The sequence below is a fragment of the Phragmites australis genome, chromosome 8 (genome assembly GCF_958298935.1).
Source record: "Phragmites australis chromosome 8, lpPhrAust1.1, whole genome shotgun sequence".
Lineage (NCBI taxonomy): Eukaryota > Viridiplantae > Streptophyta > Magnoliopsida > Poales > Poaceae > Phragmites > Phragmites australis.
In genome coordinates, this window is record NC_084928.1 from 7,445,260 (window position 1) to 7,465,273 (window position 20,014).

At 41.5% G+C, this 20,014-nt stretch overlaps 1 protein-coding gene across 1 annotated transcript; it reads left to right on the forward strand.

Annotated features, from left to right (window-relative positions):
* The first annotated feature begins 347 nt into the window (after window positions 1-347).
* Window positions 348-5,904, forward strand: LOC133926492 (polyadenylate-binding protein-interacting protein 7-like). Its single transcript, XM_062372461.1, has 6 exons — window positions 348-632; window positions 2,170-2,987; window positions 3,838-4,225; window positions 4,762-4,832; window positions 5,087-5,211; window positions 5,411-5,904. Exons 2-6 carry the CDS (start codon window positions 2,238-2,240, stop codon window positions 5,688-5,690), a joined length of 1,614 nt encoding a protein of 537 aa, XP_062228445.1. The 5' UTR covers window positions 348-632; window positions 2,170-2,237; the 3' UTR covers window positions 5,691-5,904.
* Window positions 5,905-20,014: the final 14,110 nt, after the last annotated feature.

The following is a 20,014-nucleotide window of genomic DNA, read 5'->3' on the forward strand; positions in this document are numbered from 1 at the left end:
ACACGCACCGTAGCACCTAGCTGATATCTGCGCTCTGTAGCCCCAAACCCCGAGGCCACCCGCCCTTCTCCTCCACATCAGAGAAGCAAAGTCAGGAGGGAACTGTAGATTACGAGGAGAGATACAATATCTTGACATCGTTGGCATAGAAAATATATCATGTACATAAATACTATAGAGATTGTACCACAACAATAATACTGTAGTACTACTGTATTACTATATCTAATACGTTCATCTACGATAGAGTAAGTCAGACGATCTTGTCCCTCCACGCCACCGCACCCCCAATTGGCGCCGCGCGCGGGCCCCACCCCAGCCGCGTCGGGTCAAACTCCACCACCCCCTCCCTCACCTCACGGCCTCACCCATCCACCCACCGATCCACTGCAACCACGCCTTCTCTCCGTCCCTCCTCCTCCTCTCCTTCCCTTCTCCGTGTCGGCCGCCGCGCGCTACGTCTGCCTCCGAGTCCCCGTCCCGATCCGGAGACGACTCGTCGTTGTTTGGAAGGAAGAGCCCGAACTGCGGCGGGAGGGAGGGCTCCTTTTCTTTTACCCCGCCGGAGGCCAGCCGCCCCATGGGCCGGTCGCCTGCGCATGCTACATATCAGCTCATCGACCGGCGGAAAGGTACCGATTTCTTCGTCGGTCGTTACTCTTCTCCAGATCTGATGAATTCCGCGTAGATCTGGTTCGGATCGCGTGCTTTGTCTGATACAGTGCTTCGGTTGGTAATTCGTCGATTTCCAGTTGCGTGCGTGCGGTGAAAAAAAAGGCGTCTTTTTCGCAGCTTTAGCGTGGGTTGGACGTCGAACGTGTGCTGGCCGGGAAGGCAATTAAGCAAAGTAGGTGTCCGTTCTCACTTTTTTGTTGCTCTTTTGGCCTTGCTCAAGTGCAATTAGTGTTATCAGAGCTGGAGTTGCAAAGATTTTGAAGGGAACGAGGGGGATGGTTCGATACCGGCTACCGGAGCAGCATCCTAAGCTTTTCTTTAGGTTCTTTTGTCGTCGCTTGTCTATTTCGTTTGCTGGTAATGTAGGTTTGGTGCTCAAAGTATCTCTAACCAAATAGAAACAGTGCTTAGGAAAGAAGTAGGAGATATTGAGCATAGGACATCGGAGTCGATGAATTTGGAGAGGCAAACTGATAATTTGTTCGGAAGATGCTTCTTTTACGATGCTGTTGTAAACTTGTAATAAAGGAAACATATGTAGGAATAACTAGGAAACGGTAAAGCTGCTTTTGGTGCAGCAGGGAACATGCTATCGGTTTGGGGAAAAAAGCTACTCGTATAATTCTTGGGTCGTGGGAATGTGAAAATTACTATTACTCTGTTTAGAAATAGTATGTGTATTTCTTTTGGGCTCGGTCTTGGATTTTGACTAAGATTTTCTCACGAAATATATCATTTATAGGTACAAAATCTATATAGTGTGAAATCATTTTCTACAAAACCTATAATTACGTTCGTAGATAAAAAAATAATATATGTAACTAATTGAACGATTTTTTTCTATAAAAATGTAGTGATTTTGTATGTCTATGGTTTGGCAGTTTTTTTTAAAGAAAAGAATCTTGTAACGTGAGTCGTAATTTTTATATACTAGACATTCTTATACTTTGATTAAATGTTAGTCAAAATACACAAAATTTGACTTTTCTAAAAAAGAAATATGCCTATTTCTGAATGGAGTGAGTATAAGTTACACTAATGCTGGTGGTGGCATAACTGCCCGACACTCTGATTGGGATAAAAAGGACAGTTCCTTTTAAAGCTAACATCGTCAGGCTTTTCTCTTCTAAGAATAGCTTGTCCAATTTGTCTAGCCTTATTTGATTGGGGTTTGTATTCTGCAGCAACTTTAAACTGGCGAACTAGCAATTCAGTTTATATGCTCTGAATATTATCCTAATAACAAGAGCTATGAGACTACAAGAGCCTTTGCGAATATACACAATTGTGTATGAATAACTAGATGTAGTCAGAATTCAGAAGTAGCAAATTGTTTGTAGACTACCACACTTCCTTCTTACAATTATTTTAGGGCAAACCTTTTATTTTTTATTACAATAATTAATGCTAGAAATATATACTTTTTAGTATGTCTCTAAGGATTGGCAGCTTAACCATGCATTTGCATAACTTTTTTTTAAAATATTTTTGCAGGGTTTGGGTAAATCTTTGTTGAAAGAATCTCTCTTGTACATTTAACATCGCATGTAATTTCTGTTAAGATGAGTTCACTGAATAAAGTTGTTTCAAATAGTGGAGATGCGTGTTCAGTGTTACCTAGTAAAGTCACGGCATTAAATCCCAATGCAGCTGAATTTGTACCTTCGTTTATTAGACCATCTTTTGGAAGTAGCACAGTTCCAGATGTAACTAAGTCAGACTTTAGGGGGTCTTCTGGAAAATCAATCCTAGATAGGTCCGAGTCATCAAAGTCTAATAACTCGGATGATGAGGCACACCAGTTTTGGCGTAAGCAGCTTCCTGATGACATTATTCCGGACTTCACTTCTTTCGAGAAAATTGAACAAAGACCTGAAGAATTATCCCTTGCTGGATTATCCTTGAATGCGCCCCCCTTTTACGGGACAACATCCAGCCGCCTGTCAAGAGAACATCACGAGTTATCTTCTCCAGCTTCCAAGGGCCTGGAGCTGGAACATACTAATCTACTGTATGAAGATAATTCACAGACAACCTTTTCAGCTTTGGGTTCAAGCAACTGGGAGCAAAATTATATGGGCGATCTTCATTTTGCCAATGGAAGTCAGGACCTTCCTTTGGATTCTGAAAGTGCTGCTGGCTTTTCTGACAGTTTTGCTAGTGAGTATGCTGCCGCATCAGATGGTGGTGTTGACCCCCTGGAGTACTTAGCATCTCAGTTCCCAGGATTTTCAGCAGAGAGCCTTGCAGAGCTTTACTATGCAAATGGATGCGACTTCAACCATACTATTGAAATCCTCGCCCAGCTAGAGGTAATCTCTTCCTTCTTGTAACACTAATACACAAGTTAGCTGTTCCAGATATCTACTCCTAATATTGCTTAACGAAAACTTGTGAAGTAATTAAACAATGTTCTTTGGGATTATGATAAAATGGTTTGGAAGGAATTATGATACATAATTCATAATTGAATACTACACAGTTTCCCCACCATTTCCATCAAAATATTGTTGGCCTCCATTTGGTCAACATGCCTCACGGCAGAGAGCCAAAGACCATACACTAGCATAACTAGTCACATTGTGATTTTTAGTGGAGCTCATAAAAAATAGCAAGGACTTGTTGGACAACACCGTCGTCATGCTAATCTTCTTGTTCTTATCCTGACACTTGCATATTTTACAGTTTCCTATTGGATGTCCGCCTTTAGAAGTGGGCAATTACTGGTTGGATAATGCCATTGAGACTCTGTCCAAATAAATTTCTTGTCTGTGGATTGGCATGCTTCATAACTTTTCCGTTGGCTGCAACATTTTTAATTTATTATTTTGTGCATGGGGTCATGTCTAGGTAGAAGCTACTCAGTATCTGATCCTTCTGACCATTCATGCCTCTTCTCTTACACTATGGTCCTATTTTGTTGAACTTACCTCATGCTATATCCAAATTTTGGATCATGTATTATTTGCATATATGCTTGAAACTGGTATAATGAATTCGTTTCTGGTTAAGAGTTCTCTTATAATGTCACACCAAAAGACAGTTTTAACCCTCACCTCTTTCATTGCAATTTCACATTGATTTTCCAAACACTTGGTTTATGATTACAATTTACAACATTTTGCTACTATCCTTAATTAAGTTATTTTCCTGATTTTTCAGATGCAGGTTGATGCTACCCCCAACCACACTCTGAATTTGACTCACAGCACACCAAACTTTAGCACAGGGGATTTCCCTGCACTGCCAACAGCTGAGGACCATAATAGTTTCAACAAGGGAAATGTGGATGTCGTTGGCATCTTCAATAGGCGCGGTTTGTCCACCATGTCTAGTGGAACTGGTGATTTTGTTTCAGCTGTTCGCAAACTTGCATCACAGAATTCTGGCCATTGGAAGTTTAAGAAAGGCCCTGAATATGGTAATGGTGTTTCAGCTCTTTCTGTGCCAAAACAGTACAGTTCTAGCACTAAACAATCATCTGGGAACAAGTTTCAAAGTGTTAGCAGTGCAAGAGTTGCTCCATGGCTTGAGACTGGTGATGCAGTGGGTAATACTTCTGATATTTCAAATTTTTTCTGGTGCATATTGCTCAGTTCCCTATACATTTGATATTTTGTAAATTGTTGTTTTTTAGAATCTTGCAACCCATGTACTTTTACTGTGATTTGCACTAGAACCAAATGGGTCGAAAACTCTGGGGGATGTTTGGATGAGGGGATTGCTACTGGAATTTTCTTCATTTAGTGCAAATTGGAACTGAATCCTAAGGATCTCAAATATGCCCTAAGATGGTAAATATGCCCCTGATCCAAAGCATATATGTGTTACAAGGGAATTTTCTTCATTTATTACAAATTGGAACTGAATCCTAAGGATCTCAAATATGGCCTAAGATGGTAAATATGCTCCCCCCCCCCCCCCCCCATCCAAAGCATGTGTTATAAACTTGCTATTTTGGCAGTGTGATTGGGAGTGGCAAGAAATCAGGGAGGCTTATGCTGCATTTCATGTTCCTTTGTCTAGACTCTGCTCCGATTATGGACTTTTGGACTGATGAATTTATCTTTGTATGCAACCCACCAGCAAATATGTACTCAGAATCAAGGGGAGAAGCTCGTGATTTTGCTAGGGTCCGAAATGCGTGCTTTGAGCAGGTTAGCATTTTTCATTGTAGCCTCAGATGCACTATTGCACATGCACATACTGAAGCCTATGTGCATGTGCGCATGAACATACAAGTGTGACATGTCATGTTTTTTCGTTTGCACTTTCTTTTGCTTGTGCTGGTAGTATTCATTATTGCTTGTGCATGAATAGAGTTTACTGTCATAATAATTATATCATCCTATCTGTTGAGTTGTATGTCTTATGAGTTGTTGAAGTATTCACATAAAGATATACCTGACAGGCTAGGCAGGCTTACTTGGTCGGAAACAAAGCTCTGGCCAAGGAACTGAGCATGAAGGGTCAGGCGTACAATGCACAAATGAAAGCAGCTCATGAGAAAGCCAGAGAAGCTATTTATCGGCAAAGGTCGCCTATCTTAGCTTTGACCTTAAGTAAAATAACTTAAACTAGAAAGATCCAATTCCTTTTTTTTTGGCACGGTTTATGTTATCATACCTAACTGATCTGTTCCACATACTGTTCTGACATCCAACATTTAACTGTTCCGACATGCAACATATTAAAGTCTAAGCTAGTTTTATCCTGAGCTTGTTTCGTTGTGCAGGAATCCTGTTTCTTCGCAACGGGGGAGTGACCATCTGATTGATTTGCATGGCTTGCATGTGAGCGAAGCAATCCACATCCTAAAGGTTGAGCTAGCTGCTCTGAAGGGCGCAAGGGCCACAGGGGAGAGGATGCAGGTCATGGTATGCGTCGGAACAGGCCACCACACCAAGGGCTCTCGCACCGCAAGGTTGCCCATTGCTGTCGAGCAGTTCCTCCTTGACGAAGGACTCCACTACACGCAGCCTCAACCGGGTCTGCTCCGTGTCATGGTGTACTAACATCTCTTATAGGTAAAACACCACGGAGAAAAATAAAGGACAAACCAAAAAAGGAGAAAAGAGATGTACGGAAAACACAAGAAATATGTCGTTTGGGCACTGTAATTTCCTTGTAGTTGTATATTAAGAGAGGCAGCAGGAGAATAGCCTGACAACAGAATACAGTGTAAAATTATACATAGCTTCATTCAATTCACATTCCATTCCCCATCCATCCATTGCCTGTGCGATCGGGGACAACTCTTGCTTGATGCTGAGCACGGTGATGCATGCGCTTGTGATCATTTGCAACTGAAGTTGACAGCAACTGTCGTTCAAAGGTTTAATCGAATTCATGAGAAAGCAGTGGCATTAACTTCAGCTAATTTGCTAGTATTTACGAACGAAAGCATTGGCACACGATGAAGGTCCGCGCAATTATATGGCCACTGCCAGTGTAAGCCGTTTAGGTACCTATGCACTCGTATTTTGGTTTCGATAATACAGCGGCGCCCATACGCATCACTTCCACCACGGTGAAATTTTTACATTTTAACTCTTTATAAAAACCTATTTAACAAATAGACTCTTTACGAAAAGGATGGGGATGTCGAGAAGGTGGAGAAGGTGCGCGAGGAGTTGGTTAAGGCTGGGTTTAAGAAGGATAAGACAACTTACAATACAATGATTCATATGTATGGGGGAAGATGGGAACACTTGATTTGGCTGCTGGTCTGTATGATTGATTCTTTGGGGAAGATGGATAGGATTGCTGAGGCAGGTAAGGTGGTGGAGGAGATGGCCGACGCGGGATTGAAGCCAACTTCAGTTACTTTCAGTGCAGGCGTGTAGAGGCAGAGAAGTCATTTGATCGAATGGTCACATCAGGTGTCAAACCTGATCATTCAGCGTATTTGGTTATGCTGGACATTTTTGCAAGGTCTGGTGAGACGGAAAAGTTGATGGATCTGTATCGAACAATGATGAAGGATAGTTACAGGCCAGACGATGGCTTGCATCATCAGGTCTTGCTTGCTGCACTTGTAAAGGGAGATAAGTGCGAGGAGAATGAACAAGTTATCCAAGACATGGAGCTAGTTTGTCAAATGAATCCACAAATAATATCTACAATACTCATTAAGACGGGCTGCATTTCTCAGAGCACTGTTCAAGGAGGCATGTATTCAAGTATATGGGCCTGAAGGTAATAGCTTACTGTCCATTATGGATGCATGTCACAATGGAAAAATATGAAGAAGGTCTCTCTTTGCTTGAATGCATCCGAGAGCTTGCCCTCATCTCCCACGATTTGATATCTGAATATTCCATCATGCTTCTGTGCAAACAGAGCATTGCTGCCGATCGCATAAGATGGGTCCAGCCAAAGGGAACTTCGATGGAATCGAGTCTCGAAGCAAATAATTTTAACTTGAAAGTTTGAGAAATCTTCATCTCCATCGTTATCCTCAATGCCGTATTAGGTATACGTGACTTCTGAGGGGAGTTGACATGATCAGAACCCTACTAGACCGTCTTGGAGACCGGGGGTAATTAATTAAGATGATTGAACTCCCATCGTACCATGCTAAGAGTCAAAGAGCCACGCCCGACGTTATTGCTAGACGGCGCCGCTCCCACCCACGAGGTAGTGCATCCTTATAAACTGAGAGTCCCCGGGTGTTCTCTCACGAACTCGCATTCGCATCACTCTAGTACTTGAGCCAAAATCCCTCTTCCTTGTTTCATCTTCCTTCAACTTCCCAGCAACAGCGTTCTCATCCTCCTCTTCATCGAGGGCACTAGGGATCCTGCCGCTGGGACCTCCACCGCCTTTGTCAGTGGGGCCATTGCCTTCACAGTTGACCTCTCCTCCTAATGCTCCACGGTCCTCCCTCACCTTCTCAGAAGCGTCTCTCGAGATCATCACCATTTCCTCTTATGAGGAGGATGCGGAAGTGGTGAAGGGTGAGGAATTCGTTGATGTAGAGTTCAAGTGACTCAATGAACTCTCCTACCTTGGGAGCCGGGATCCATACAAGAAGGCGAAGAAAGAAGAGAAGGAAGATTGGGAAGTCATGGAATCATCCAGCTTCTCACTCTTCTCTTCCTCTTCCTTCCTCCGGCGACGACGACGATGATGGGGTGATGAGCAACTTTGTTCCCATTAGTGCCGACGTTGCACTGGGAGGAAGGAACAAGAGGCGGAGATTGTTCTACTAGGCTTCTTCCTTTCTTTTTTTGGTCATCCCGAGTCGCTGATGTTTTTAGGACTCGAGAATTTCGCGGTGCTAATCAGCACCTTTTGATGTAAATTTTATAATCATCTTAATGAAGAAGAACTTACTATAAAATTTCTTACGTGCCTTTGTCGAGTGCTTCCCTTGGTGCTAAAATTGTAGATCTACCCAAGTCTAGTTTTTACCTAGTTTTTTTCTTCTTGATCGAGAAAAATATTCGATCGAATAAGACCTCCATTAATGAAACGTCTAGCTACATCTACGGTAAATTTTCCCACTGGTTTAACGTTGATCCACTTAGTAAAGTTGTCGATGGCAACGAATAGGTGTTCAAAACCCCCAGGGGCCTTTGGGAATGGCCCAAGATGTCTAGCCCCCAAGTCATGAAAGACAAGGATAAACATATTATTTGTAGTGCTTGTGTGGGTTGGTGAACCTGCTGGCTATGGAGCTAGAACTGTTCACATGTTCTAACCATGTTGCATGCATCTTGGAGGGTAGTGGGTCACCAAAATACTTGTCTAAAGGCTTTTCCGACTAGCGTTTGGAAGGAAACATGGGCGCCACATATTTACCATGGATCTCATCAAGCAATCTCTTACCATGTGTCTAAGAGATGCATTTAATCAAGACTTCATAGGCCCCTCTATGATAGAGGACACCGATAGGTACTGAAGATCGGGAGGAAGCCAACCTTCTTAGTTCATCAGCTAGGAAAATTTCCCTCCTTGGGATGTATTTAACTTCTAGACCAGAAAAATAGCGCTCCAGTTTTTTGACCTTCAAAAGGTATGTGGCCATGGTCGGGTCGAAACACCGCATTCCTTATCGACTTGATTCACCACTAGTTGTGAATCTCCCTTCATGAGAAGTCGGTGAACCCTGAGTGAAATAGCTACCCAGAGACAAGCCAGCAATCCTTCATACTCTGTCACGTTGTTCGTAGCAGGAAAGTTGAATTGAAGAGCATACCTCAGGGTTTCTCCCGTCGGCGAAGTTATAACAACCCCAACCCTCGAGCCTTGGTGTGTTAATGATCCATCAAAGTTCATCATCCGCATCTTGTGTTTTATATTTTTTACATTAGGCTCGGAGTCGGTCCACTTGACTAAGAAGTCAGTGAGGACGTGGGATTTCACAAATGTTTGAGAGATGAAGTAGATGTTGAACTCCCCAAATTTCATTGCCCACTTGGCAATCCACCCGGCCACTTCCCTGTTGTGGAGAACATCTCCCAAGGGGAAAGTCGTTACGATTGCGACCCTATGTGATTGGAAATAACGCTGAAGCTTACGAGAAGTCATGAGTATTGCATATAAAAGCTTCTATACCTGAGAGCAACGTACTTAGATCTGTGCATTAAGTCTCTCACATAGTACACTGGTCTTTGAACATGTTCTCTTTTGTCCATCACCGACTGCTCTATGACTACAACCTCACTGACTGCTTGTAGCATGGCCACAATGTACTAGAATAACTCTTCATCTGCATTCACTAAGGTCAATACGGGAGCATTGGATAAATAACTTTTAAGATCTCGAAAAGCATCTTCTGCCTTGTCGGTCCACTCGAAACCCTCATGATTCTTTAAGAGTTTGAAGAAAGGAAGACCTCGTTCACCCAACTGGGAAATAAACATATTAAGTGTGGCCATACATCCAGTTAAGCATTGGATTTATTTCTTATTTCTAGGAGACCACATTTCATCAATAGCCATCTTCTCGGGGTTTGCCTCTATGCCCCGACTGGACACTAGGAACCCGAATAATTTTCTAGATGCGACTCCGAAAATGCAATTCTCAGGATTCAACATCATTTGATGCTTTATGAGGTTATCGAAGGTTTTTGAAGGTCATGGAGAAGATATTCCTTAGCTTGCTCTTTACTACCACGTCATCAACGTACACTTCAATGTTCCTCCCAATTTGGCTATGGAGGGTAACTTGGATGCAACGTTGAAAAGTCACCAACACTTTTCAAATCAAAAGACATTTTTACATAACAGTAGACTCCGAAGGGAGTGATAAAGGAGGTCTTCTCCTCATCATTCTTACATATTCTAATTTGGTGATAACCCAAGTAGACATATAAGAAACTTGCAACTAGAAGTTGAGTCGACTAATTGGTTGATCCTCGGGAGCGAAAAAAGATCCTTATAGCAGACCTTGTTAAGGTTGATGAAGTCAACGTACATCCTTCATTTGCCATTGGCTTTTCGCATCATGATAGGGTTGTATAGTAACTCAGGGTATGTCACCTCTCGTATAAAACCTGCCTTTAGGAGCTTATTTATCTCTTCTTGGATAGCCTCTCTGCGGTCATTAGCAAAATGATGGAGCCTCTGCTGGACCGGCTTAGCTTCAGATTGGACAACTAGCCTATGCTCGATCACCTCTTTGGGGATTATGGGCATGTCGGACAGCTGTCATGAGAATACATCTGCGTTAGCCCAGAATAAGGTGATGAGCGTGAGATCCTATTTTGGGTCCAGGACAGCGCAAATCAGAACGCACTTGGATGGTTCTACTGGATCCAAAGGAACATTCTTGACCTCATCGCTCGGTTTTGGAGTGGCTTTGGGATTTGAAGGTTTCGACTCTTCTACCACAAAATTGACCTCGCGAGAGGATATATATTCCACCAACTCGAGAATCTTCTTATCACATTTTAGCAAAATGTGCTTGTCACCTCGAACGGTGATGACCCTTTTAGGGCCTAGAATCTTCATCGATTGGTACATGTAGTGGACCCCTGCCATGAATATAGCCAGGTCTGGCTAACCAAAAATGGTGTTATACACAGTGTCAAAAGTTGGCCATGCCAAACATGATCTTCTCCATGTTTTGCGCGAGAGAAACATGCCCTCGACGATGTTTCGCTTAAAGTAAAGTAGAGCGTAGACGTACCGATACACTCGTAGTATACAAAGTAAATGAGACAAAAATGTAAAGGAAAACACTGATCTTTATTCATTCATTTGAATTCATAAATTACAAGTTCCCGATTACATCAGATTACGTCACACACACACATATCTAACTAATCATCTGACGATCATGTCATCTTCTGGTTCTCAGGGCTTCACGAAGCTCTCCAGTTAATTACATCCATCTTCCAAAGACGACCTTTGTTTAAACTGCCATGATGGTCGCTTCGCACTGATGATCTCCTGAGCCCTACATAGCTGTAGAGAGAGAAAGACAACAGATATAGCAATAACAATGGTATAAATGAGTTAGAATAAAGACTCGAATAAAAGAGATCGGTCTCAGTATAACATCATCGACCGTAGGCAACCCGAAGGTATATGTGTATATTCGCTCATCATCGGTCTCGGCCTTAGGTGACATAAAAGAAAGGAGGGAAAGGTTAGGACAACATCTCGTATAGCTACAACTGGCGTCACCCGGGAGCCCAGTGATCCGCTTAGCTACACTAACCCCCCCCCCCCTCGACCTCAGCCCTAGCACCCTTGGTCACAGCAACGTTCGCAACATCCCTTTTAGCCTCAACATCAGCATCATTGACTATATCCCACAGCAACAGGTAATCATCCTCAAAAGCATCATCATAGTTATCAACCCAACAGAGGGGACAACATCACCACATCCATCAGCCAACCGGCAACAGGCAAACAGAGGCCCAAAGCTCAAGTCAACCAGCAACAGGGCGTCAGGCCAGCACCTCATTTGGTCACAAGGCAACAGAGAGCAAGAGAACCAACATGGCCAACACCATTCTCAGAACCTGGAATTACAGCAATATGCTACCATTGCTAACCAGCAGCATGTATGTGCCAACTCACAGGCAACAGAGCATTTATCAAGTCACCAATATGATAGGAATGCTAACACAAGATGCATTAGGCAACAAAGGGAGGCCGACCCAACAAAATGATCAGCCATAGGGACTGTCATCAGTCGTGTGACAACAGAGCCTACAGCCAGCTATCCCAACAGGGCGCGCACCAAGTGCACAATCACCAATCCGGCAATAACAGGAGTATATTACCAAGCTGGAAAAATCATCACACAGGAATATATCCGGCAATAACTAGCCTTAGCTCAGAGACAACAGCATAATCAACGAGATAGTAACAGCAGCCCGTTCTATCTAGCAACCGGGCATCGAGTCAAACCACCCGACAATAGCAGCTGTAACACCGCAAATGGCGAGACGGCAACATCAGCTAGATGGCCGGCCAGCAAAGAATCTCACCGGCGGTGCTAGTATTCGTCAGAAGAGACTAGCACACGGCAACAGGGAGAGATCCACACACCGCTGGGAACAAAGAAAAAGCTCAACGCACCAGACCAGAGAACGCACACACACCAGCTTGGTGCCTCAATGGTGACAGCATACATGAGCGCCAGACAGAACGTCCTAACGACGGTGAGCATCAACACATAGACCAAGCATCTCGCCGAGTATAGACCAAGCATCAGCGCGCATGCCATGGCCGGGAGCTCGGCAGAGATCACTAACACAACGCGCACAGCCGACGGCCTAAATAGATCAACACGCCCGGCTACCACGGCAGACGCAACGGCGGCCTGGCAGCGGTATACATCAGCTGGAAACAGAACACATCAGACCATCAGGGGATGCACGGCACTACTAGGCCAACAGCGAACACACATGTGAAAATTCCAACAGGGACACACAAACACAACGACGTTCGGCACATCGGCGGCGGACACATGACCATAGGTCGGAACAGTGAACAGAAAGATAGCCCGCAGAAATATAGCACGGCAACGAGCAAGAACACGCCGGCCGGCCAGCAGCCCGACACGGTGGCACAGCTCACCCAGCCGGTGGTGATAACGGATCGGCCAACACGAAAGCGGAGACACGATGACCAAAACAGCTCAACGGCGCACAGTACATAGCAGCCACGCGCAGCCGGAGACAAAATTGATCTCAACGCGCACGCGCGGCTATGGAGGCAAGAGCGGCCGGAGACGAACACACTCAACGCGTACACGTAGTAACAGACGCATGCGCACACACGTATCGGCCGGAATACCTCAACGGTAACGGCGCAATGGCCGGCCGGAGCATCTCAACGGCAGTAAACAAGACCAGCTCGCCGCGCTCATACCAGGAAGGGCGGCACGACAGCGGCGAAACACGGAGAGGCAAACACGGCGGACAGAAAGAGGGAGCCCGCAACACGGCCAAAGCACGCACGCCGGCGGCAACATACAAATCACCAGGCATGGTGGCGACAATATACATACGAGCTGCGCACATACCTCAACGGTGGCTGGCAGATCCATCTCCATGGACGGCGGCAGCACAGTAGGGCGGCGACCAATCCCCGGACACGGCGCAAGTCCGCCGGCCTTGGCAGCAGCAAGGCCTCGCAGAAGGGGTTCCACCCACCTCCCATCTGTGCCTCCCCGGGCGGCGGCGGCAGGGCTCTGGCCCCTACTCCAAGCCTGTTGATGTGAAAAAATGTCACATCAAACGAGCACCTAAAATACTCTGATCGTGACGCTGCATCGTTAGACATTTGCCGTTACTCACGCTCGAAAGGGACCTTATCAGAACGCAGATGACTGGTATCTTGTCCTTGATCGTCGAGATAAAAAACAGATAGTAATATAGATTGGAAAAGAAAACTGAGCTATATAAACTAGACAAAACAAAATGTAATGTAAATTGTATTTGATCAATTGGGTGATGATTCTCAATCGGTCATGACCCTCTCATATTTAAAGTGTGATAGATCTTAGTCGTAAGAGATCATGATTTCTAATTCAAGTCGAACAAAACTTACAGATACGATTCGACTATACCATACTACCTGATCTCCAAATTTTCTATAACTAACATATCTTTCTTAGTCAACCACGTAAACTCCCATATATTTACCCGAGTATCCTTTATTGTAGTTTGGTCTTCTTAGATTCGACTATATGTTCGGCCCGAACATCTGCTCACATACTAACTTCTCGATCTGACTACCTGCTTAGAGACTAATTGCTCAATGTATCCATGTGCTTGAATCTGTTCAGTTCTACTACCTGTTCGGAGACCAACTGCTAAAATTCACCGTGGTCGGTGGTCACCTGGTCGTGGTCACCTGGTTGGTGGTCGTTTGGTCGGTGGTCATGATTGTTGGTTACTGGTCGTGGTCGCTGGATATTGTCACTAGTTGTGGTCGCTGGTTATAGTCTCTGATCGTGGTCACCTACTCGAAGATCACCTCCCACGTATTCGACCAGGTCCAACAATATCCTATTGAGCCGATCATCATTATAATGACCACTATAGATGACAAATCTTGTCATCAACACATGCCTCCTATTTTTGGTGAACATACATGTTTGACACAAAATAATATCCTCAGTTGTTCCTCAAAACGATGGTAAGCAAAATATCTGCTATATTTTATCTAAGTACTCAACCACACACTAGGACAATACTTTTTTAAGTACTGTCCGTTAATAGCTCTATGCAATTTCTCCTCTTGCAAGGTTTCTAACAAATAAGAATTTTCAAAAATGATACTTATAACTCTATATGGACCTTCCCAGCTTGGAGACTATTTGCCAAACCTATTATCTTTTGATCCAATATGCAGGATAATCGTTCACACAAGATCCATAATTTGAAATGAATTTACTTTTATCTTCTTATTGTAAGCTTTGGCTACTCTTAGTTTGTCCTTCTTAATTTCTCTCAAAGCTTGTAATATTTTATCTGTCATTTCATCAATCTTGTGTATCATTAGATTATAATTATCCACAACCGACAAGTTATTCTGTTAGGCCAATCTCAAGGTTTACTTCAACACATAGTACAACCTCTTGTACATAAACAAGTTTATGGTGTTATTTTAGTGGCACCATGTCTAGAAATACGGTGTACCCATAAAGCATCCGATAGAACTTTATGTCATCTTTTAGAATACTCCTCTATTTTCTTCTTGATAAGCTTAATCAAAATTTTATTACTAGTTTTGACCTAACCATTGATCTGAGTATAATATGGAGATGAATTGAGAAGCTTAATTTTCAATGACTCAACAAATCACATACTTGATGTGACATGAATGAAGTATCTTGATTTGTAGTTAAAGTTTGCGAAATACCGAATGTATGAATAATATGCTTCAAAATAAAACTAATCACCTCCTTATGTGGCATGTTCTTGAGAGGAAGAGCTTCATCCCATTTGGTGAAATAATCAGTAGCCACTAAAATAAAGTGATAACCTTTAGACGATGAACGATGCATTTGACCAATGAAATCCAACCCCTATCCTTGGAATGGTCATGGTTTAATAATAGGATGCATCATAGAAGCATGCAGGGTTTCAAAATGCGATGGTTACCGCTCAAAAATCACGGTTACCGACCTTATCGCTCCGCTTTGGTTTCAGAATGTGAACGATTCTCGAATTTGAATTAAAAAATTCAAAAAAATAAAAAAATAAAAAACCTAAAAGGATAGAGGTAGTTCTAAGACCTTCTGTGATAAAAATTCAATAATAATATCATTTTTATCATATTCTATCGGGAGGAAGTTTGAAAAAAAAAGAAAAATACTGAAGCATGCAGCTCATTTATTAGCTCATTTTAAGGAAAATCTCAACATACAAACATGTATTTTTCTTATGTATAGTATATCTTAAGAGGATCTTTAAAATTGGTTTCATTTCATTTAGAGTTTTATTAATTTCTCCATAATTTTTACAAAGTTCACAAGCATAAAGTGAATATGTTAACAAACAACACTGTAATTAATCTTTTCATGTATAACATTAATTTTCCTACTTAAATCATATTATAAGTAAACTAATAAAAGTGGTTTCACTAATTTTGAAGATGTGATGGATTAGTTATGAATTAATCTAGTCGCAACACATTTACACAATCCTGCATGTTACAATAACTAATTCATGAGTTCATGTATTTTTAAAAGACATAGTATCATGTAATAAGACTAAAAAAAATTAGTTTCATGTTTTTTGGATTAGCAAAGAGTAAACTATGCATTTAACTTGGTTTAGCAAATATATTTTCTCACAGAAAATATTCAACTTTTTATGAGTATAAATAATTTTATCATGTAGATCATGTTACATGGAAACCAACAAAATTTGTTTCAGTTGATTTGAATCTCAGATGAATTAGTTATTGATTTTACAAGGTTGAGCCTCTTTTTGCTTTTTTTTAACTTCACCAAAATTGAGAAAATCGCTCGATAAATCGCTAAAACCAAGCGGTTATCGATAAAACCGAGAGGTTATCAACAATGTGGAAAATGCGCTTGATAAATCAGTGAAACCGCTCGGTAATCCATGCAAACCGAGCGGTTACTGTTCGGTCGATTCAATCCGAATTCTCGCCGTATTTCAAATTTGACCGAGTGAATTTTGAGCGAATTCTCGCCAAATTTCGAGCGGTTATCACGATAACCGCGATTTTTCGGTTACCGCCGGGTCTCGATTTTCATGCTCCAAATGGTTTTGTAAACCCTGACAGCATGAACTAATTGAATATCATCAAACTTTTGGCATGCCTTGCATCCCTTATAATACTTGAAACAATCATTAAGTATAGTAGGCTAATAGAATCCAACTATTTTCAATAACCATTTCATCTTGCGTGCTAATTGATGTGTGTCACATATCTCTTCATGTACTTCTCCCATAGCAATTTTTTGCTTGATCTGAATCCAAGCATTTGAGAAGAAAACCATCTACAACTCGGTAATATAAATCATCATTCAACAATATATATTTGAAGGCTTATCGCCGAATCTTTCTATCAACACTTTTACTTGGATTCTCAAGTAATCAATTAAAGGTCTTCTCCAATGCTTAGATTCAACCACTTCAACATTTTCTCTCACTGAAGAAGACATAACTGAACCCAAGAACCCATGTTCGGCTATACAACGACTAATATTTTTAAGCATCGGTGTTTCAACCACAAAGAATTTGCCTCTATCAATTTGATAACCAAATGCTTGTTGTGCTAAGTTATTAGCTCTAAAATTATCACCTCTAGATACATGACTGATAGAAAAATCATCCAAGATAGCAATGATGTCTAGACTTTTTTAAAATAACTTTTTAATGATTCGTAAAAACACCTATAATTACCAGAAACTTGTTGCAGAACTAGCAACGAATCATTGAAAGATTCTATATTATTTATACCCATAGAACTCAAAACTTCTAATCATAACAAGAGAGCTTCATATTCGACTTGTCTATTAGTAAAAAAATACTCCAAATGACAAGATGTTTAGAAAACAACACATCTAGGTGAAACAAAAACAAGATCAACACATCATCCTACCCGGCAAGCCAAACCATAAAAGTAAAATTTCAATGCTTTAACAGATACATAGCCGACTTCTAAATCATACTTATCATCAATCTGATGGTCAACAATGAAATTCGACACAATCTGGCCTTTTATAGATTTGAAAGATTCATAAGCCAAATCGTATTCTATAACTGCATAGGCCTATTTGCCAATTCTACCACTTAAAATTGGCTTTTGCAACATGTATTTGACCATATCGGCTTGACATAATACTACGCAAGTACTAGATAGCAAGTAACGCCTCAATTTTGTGCAAGCATAATACAATAATAAGCATATTTTTTTTAATAAAGACATACCTAGTCTCCGCTTCCAAGAGACGTCGGTTCAAATAGTTGACTGTATATTCCTTGCCATCAATTTCTTGTGTCAAAACTGCACCAATCACATTGTCTCCCGCAGCAATGTATAACCAAAAATGTAATCCGGCTTTAGTCACCCGAAGCACCAGAGGAGTAGACAGATATTTCTTGATCTCATCAAATGCATGTTGTTGCTCTACCCCGCAAGCAAATTCAGTCTTATTTTTTAACCGAAATATAGGCGTAAAAGCACTAACCTTTCCAAACAAGCTTGATATAAATCTTCTCAAGTAATTTACCTTACCCAAGAACTTTTGCATATATCTTTTACATGTAGGTGCTTGAACCTTTTGTATAACCTCTATCTTAGTTTGATCTATCTCTATGTCTTTCTCATGTATTATAAAGCCTAAAAACCTTCCAGCCGACACGCTAAAAACACATTTGAGTGGATTCATTTTCAAACCACATCGACGCATTCTTTCAAACCTCAAATCAGCTAAGTGGCAATAATTATCATTCGATTTAACGACTATATCATCAATGTATACTTCTAAAATAACTCCAAGCAAATCATGAAAGATTAAATTCATAGTCCTTTGATAAGTAGCACTGGCATTTCTCAACCCAAATGTCATGACCACCCACTCAAATAATCTAACAAAACCATGACATCAAAAAGCCGTTTTAACCATATCTTCTTCGGTCATAAAAATTTAATTATAACAAGCATTACCATAAAAAAAACTAATTATTCTATGTCCTGAAGCGTCATTAACTAATATGTAGGATATAGGCATAGGATATTCATCTTTAGGGGTACCTCTATTCAAATCTCTAAAATCAATACAAATTCACAACTTACCACTACTCTTCTTCTCAACCGAGACGATACTGGAGATCCAATCTGCATATCCGTATGGCCTAATAAACCTAGCTTTCAATAATCAGTCTATTTTTTCTTTAATCCGATCATACATGTTAGGATTAAACCTCCTAAGTGGATGCTTGTAAAGTCTAAACCCCGTTTTAATGGGAAACCGATGGTCTACCAACTCTTGGTCAAACCTCGACATCTCATGATACTCCCAAGCAAAACAATCGATGTACTCCTTGAGTAGCTTGATCACTTTAGCCTTGTAATTGTCTCCCATATTTTTGTTTACAAATGTTGATCTTGGTACAATACCATCATCTATATCAACTTCTTTTAATGGATCAGTTAACGAAAAACCTTGACCTAACTTATCTAACTCATCTAAGTCCTCAATGGCTTCACAAACTTCACTTTTGTCTAAACGATATTGTTCCATGTATCTTTGTAGCTATTCTAAATTCCTATCCCTACTCATTGATACACCACATCATTTAACTGATTATCACAAACCGGTTTTTTGACCACGGGCATAAAACCATCTTTGGAGATGCTAAGAAAGTCATATTTCGAACGATCAAGTCCTGACAAGCACTTGGCATTATCATATCTCCAATCAGCCAAAGAAACATATGCCGAAGTATCCGCGGATACCATTTCTATGTCGTCGTCTACCCATTGAATCAAAAATTGATGCAAAGTAGAGAGAACACAACCATTTGTATGAATCCAATCCCGTCAAGGAATAATACTGTAATTACCTTGCAACTCGATGACGAAGAAGACAGTGGATAATGTCTTGCTTTCAATGGTAAGTTCCATAGAAATAACGCCTTGGACTTTATTAGAATCACTCATGAACCCATTAAGCACCAAGTTAGTCTTCACTAATTGATCATTATTTCTACCAAGCTTCTTAAAAATTGAGTATGACATCAAATTAACCATAGCTCCACCATCAACAAGCATTCTTGAAATCAGCTTTCCATTGATATGGCCCTTCACATATAATGGTTTCAAGTGTCAATCCATCTCTTTTGGCTTCTCAAAAATAGCTTCTCTTGGCCCGAATCTAATTGAGCCACTTCACCCTCATCTATAGCATGAAACTTCGAAGGTAACATAAAAACCATATTGATATCCATACCTTCGGCCAGTGAAGCGTCATTAGTTGATACCAGCTAATCACCATAATTGAGAAGTTCTTCATCTTCCTTGTCATCTTGTATAGGTGTGGGCGCCGGTGTAGGAGCTAGTGTAAGAGCTGATATTGGCACGGTTGTAGTACCTTTGGCCTCCATATTTTCTTCACGGGTTACACCAGTTTAATCTCATTGAAAGTAGCATCTCGCAACCTTTCAGCTTGCTGCTCCATCAATTCTTACTTGTGCAGCCGCTGCAACCTCCTCTTCTTTGTTAGTGTATTTAGAAAGTTGCTTGCTACATGTATTTAGAAAGTTTCTAAATATTTGTCATCTTTGAGCAACCGCTGCAGCCTGAGGGACACCATCTCAGCTGTAGGTATTTAGAAAGTTGCTTGCTGCTGCTCGCCTCATCATCATTAGCCTTTGGAGCAACTTGGA

Coding starts and splice junctions, on each gene's coding strand:
- LOC133926492 (XM_062372461.1), top strand. CDS start 2,238: ATGAGTTCACTGAATAAAGTTGTTTCAAATAGTGGAGATGCGTGTTCA. Junction 4,833..5,086: donor GAAATGCGTGCTTTGAGCAG/GTTAGCATTTTT, acceptor TATACCTGACAG/GCTAGGCAGGCTTACTTGGT. Junction 5,212..5,410: donor GAAGCTATTTATCGGCAAAG/GTCGCCTATCTT, acceptor TTCGTTGTGCAG/GAATCCTGTTTCTTCGCAAC.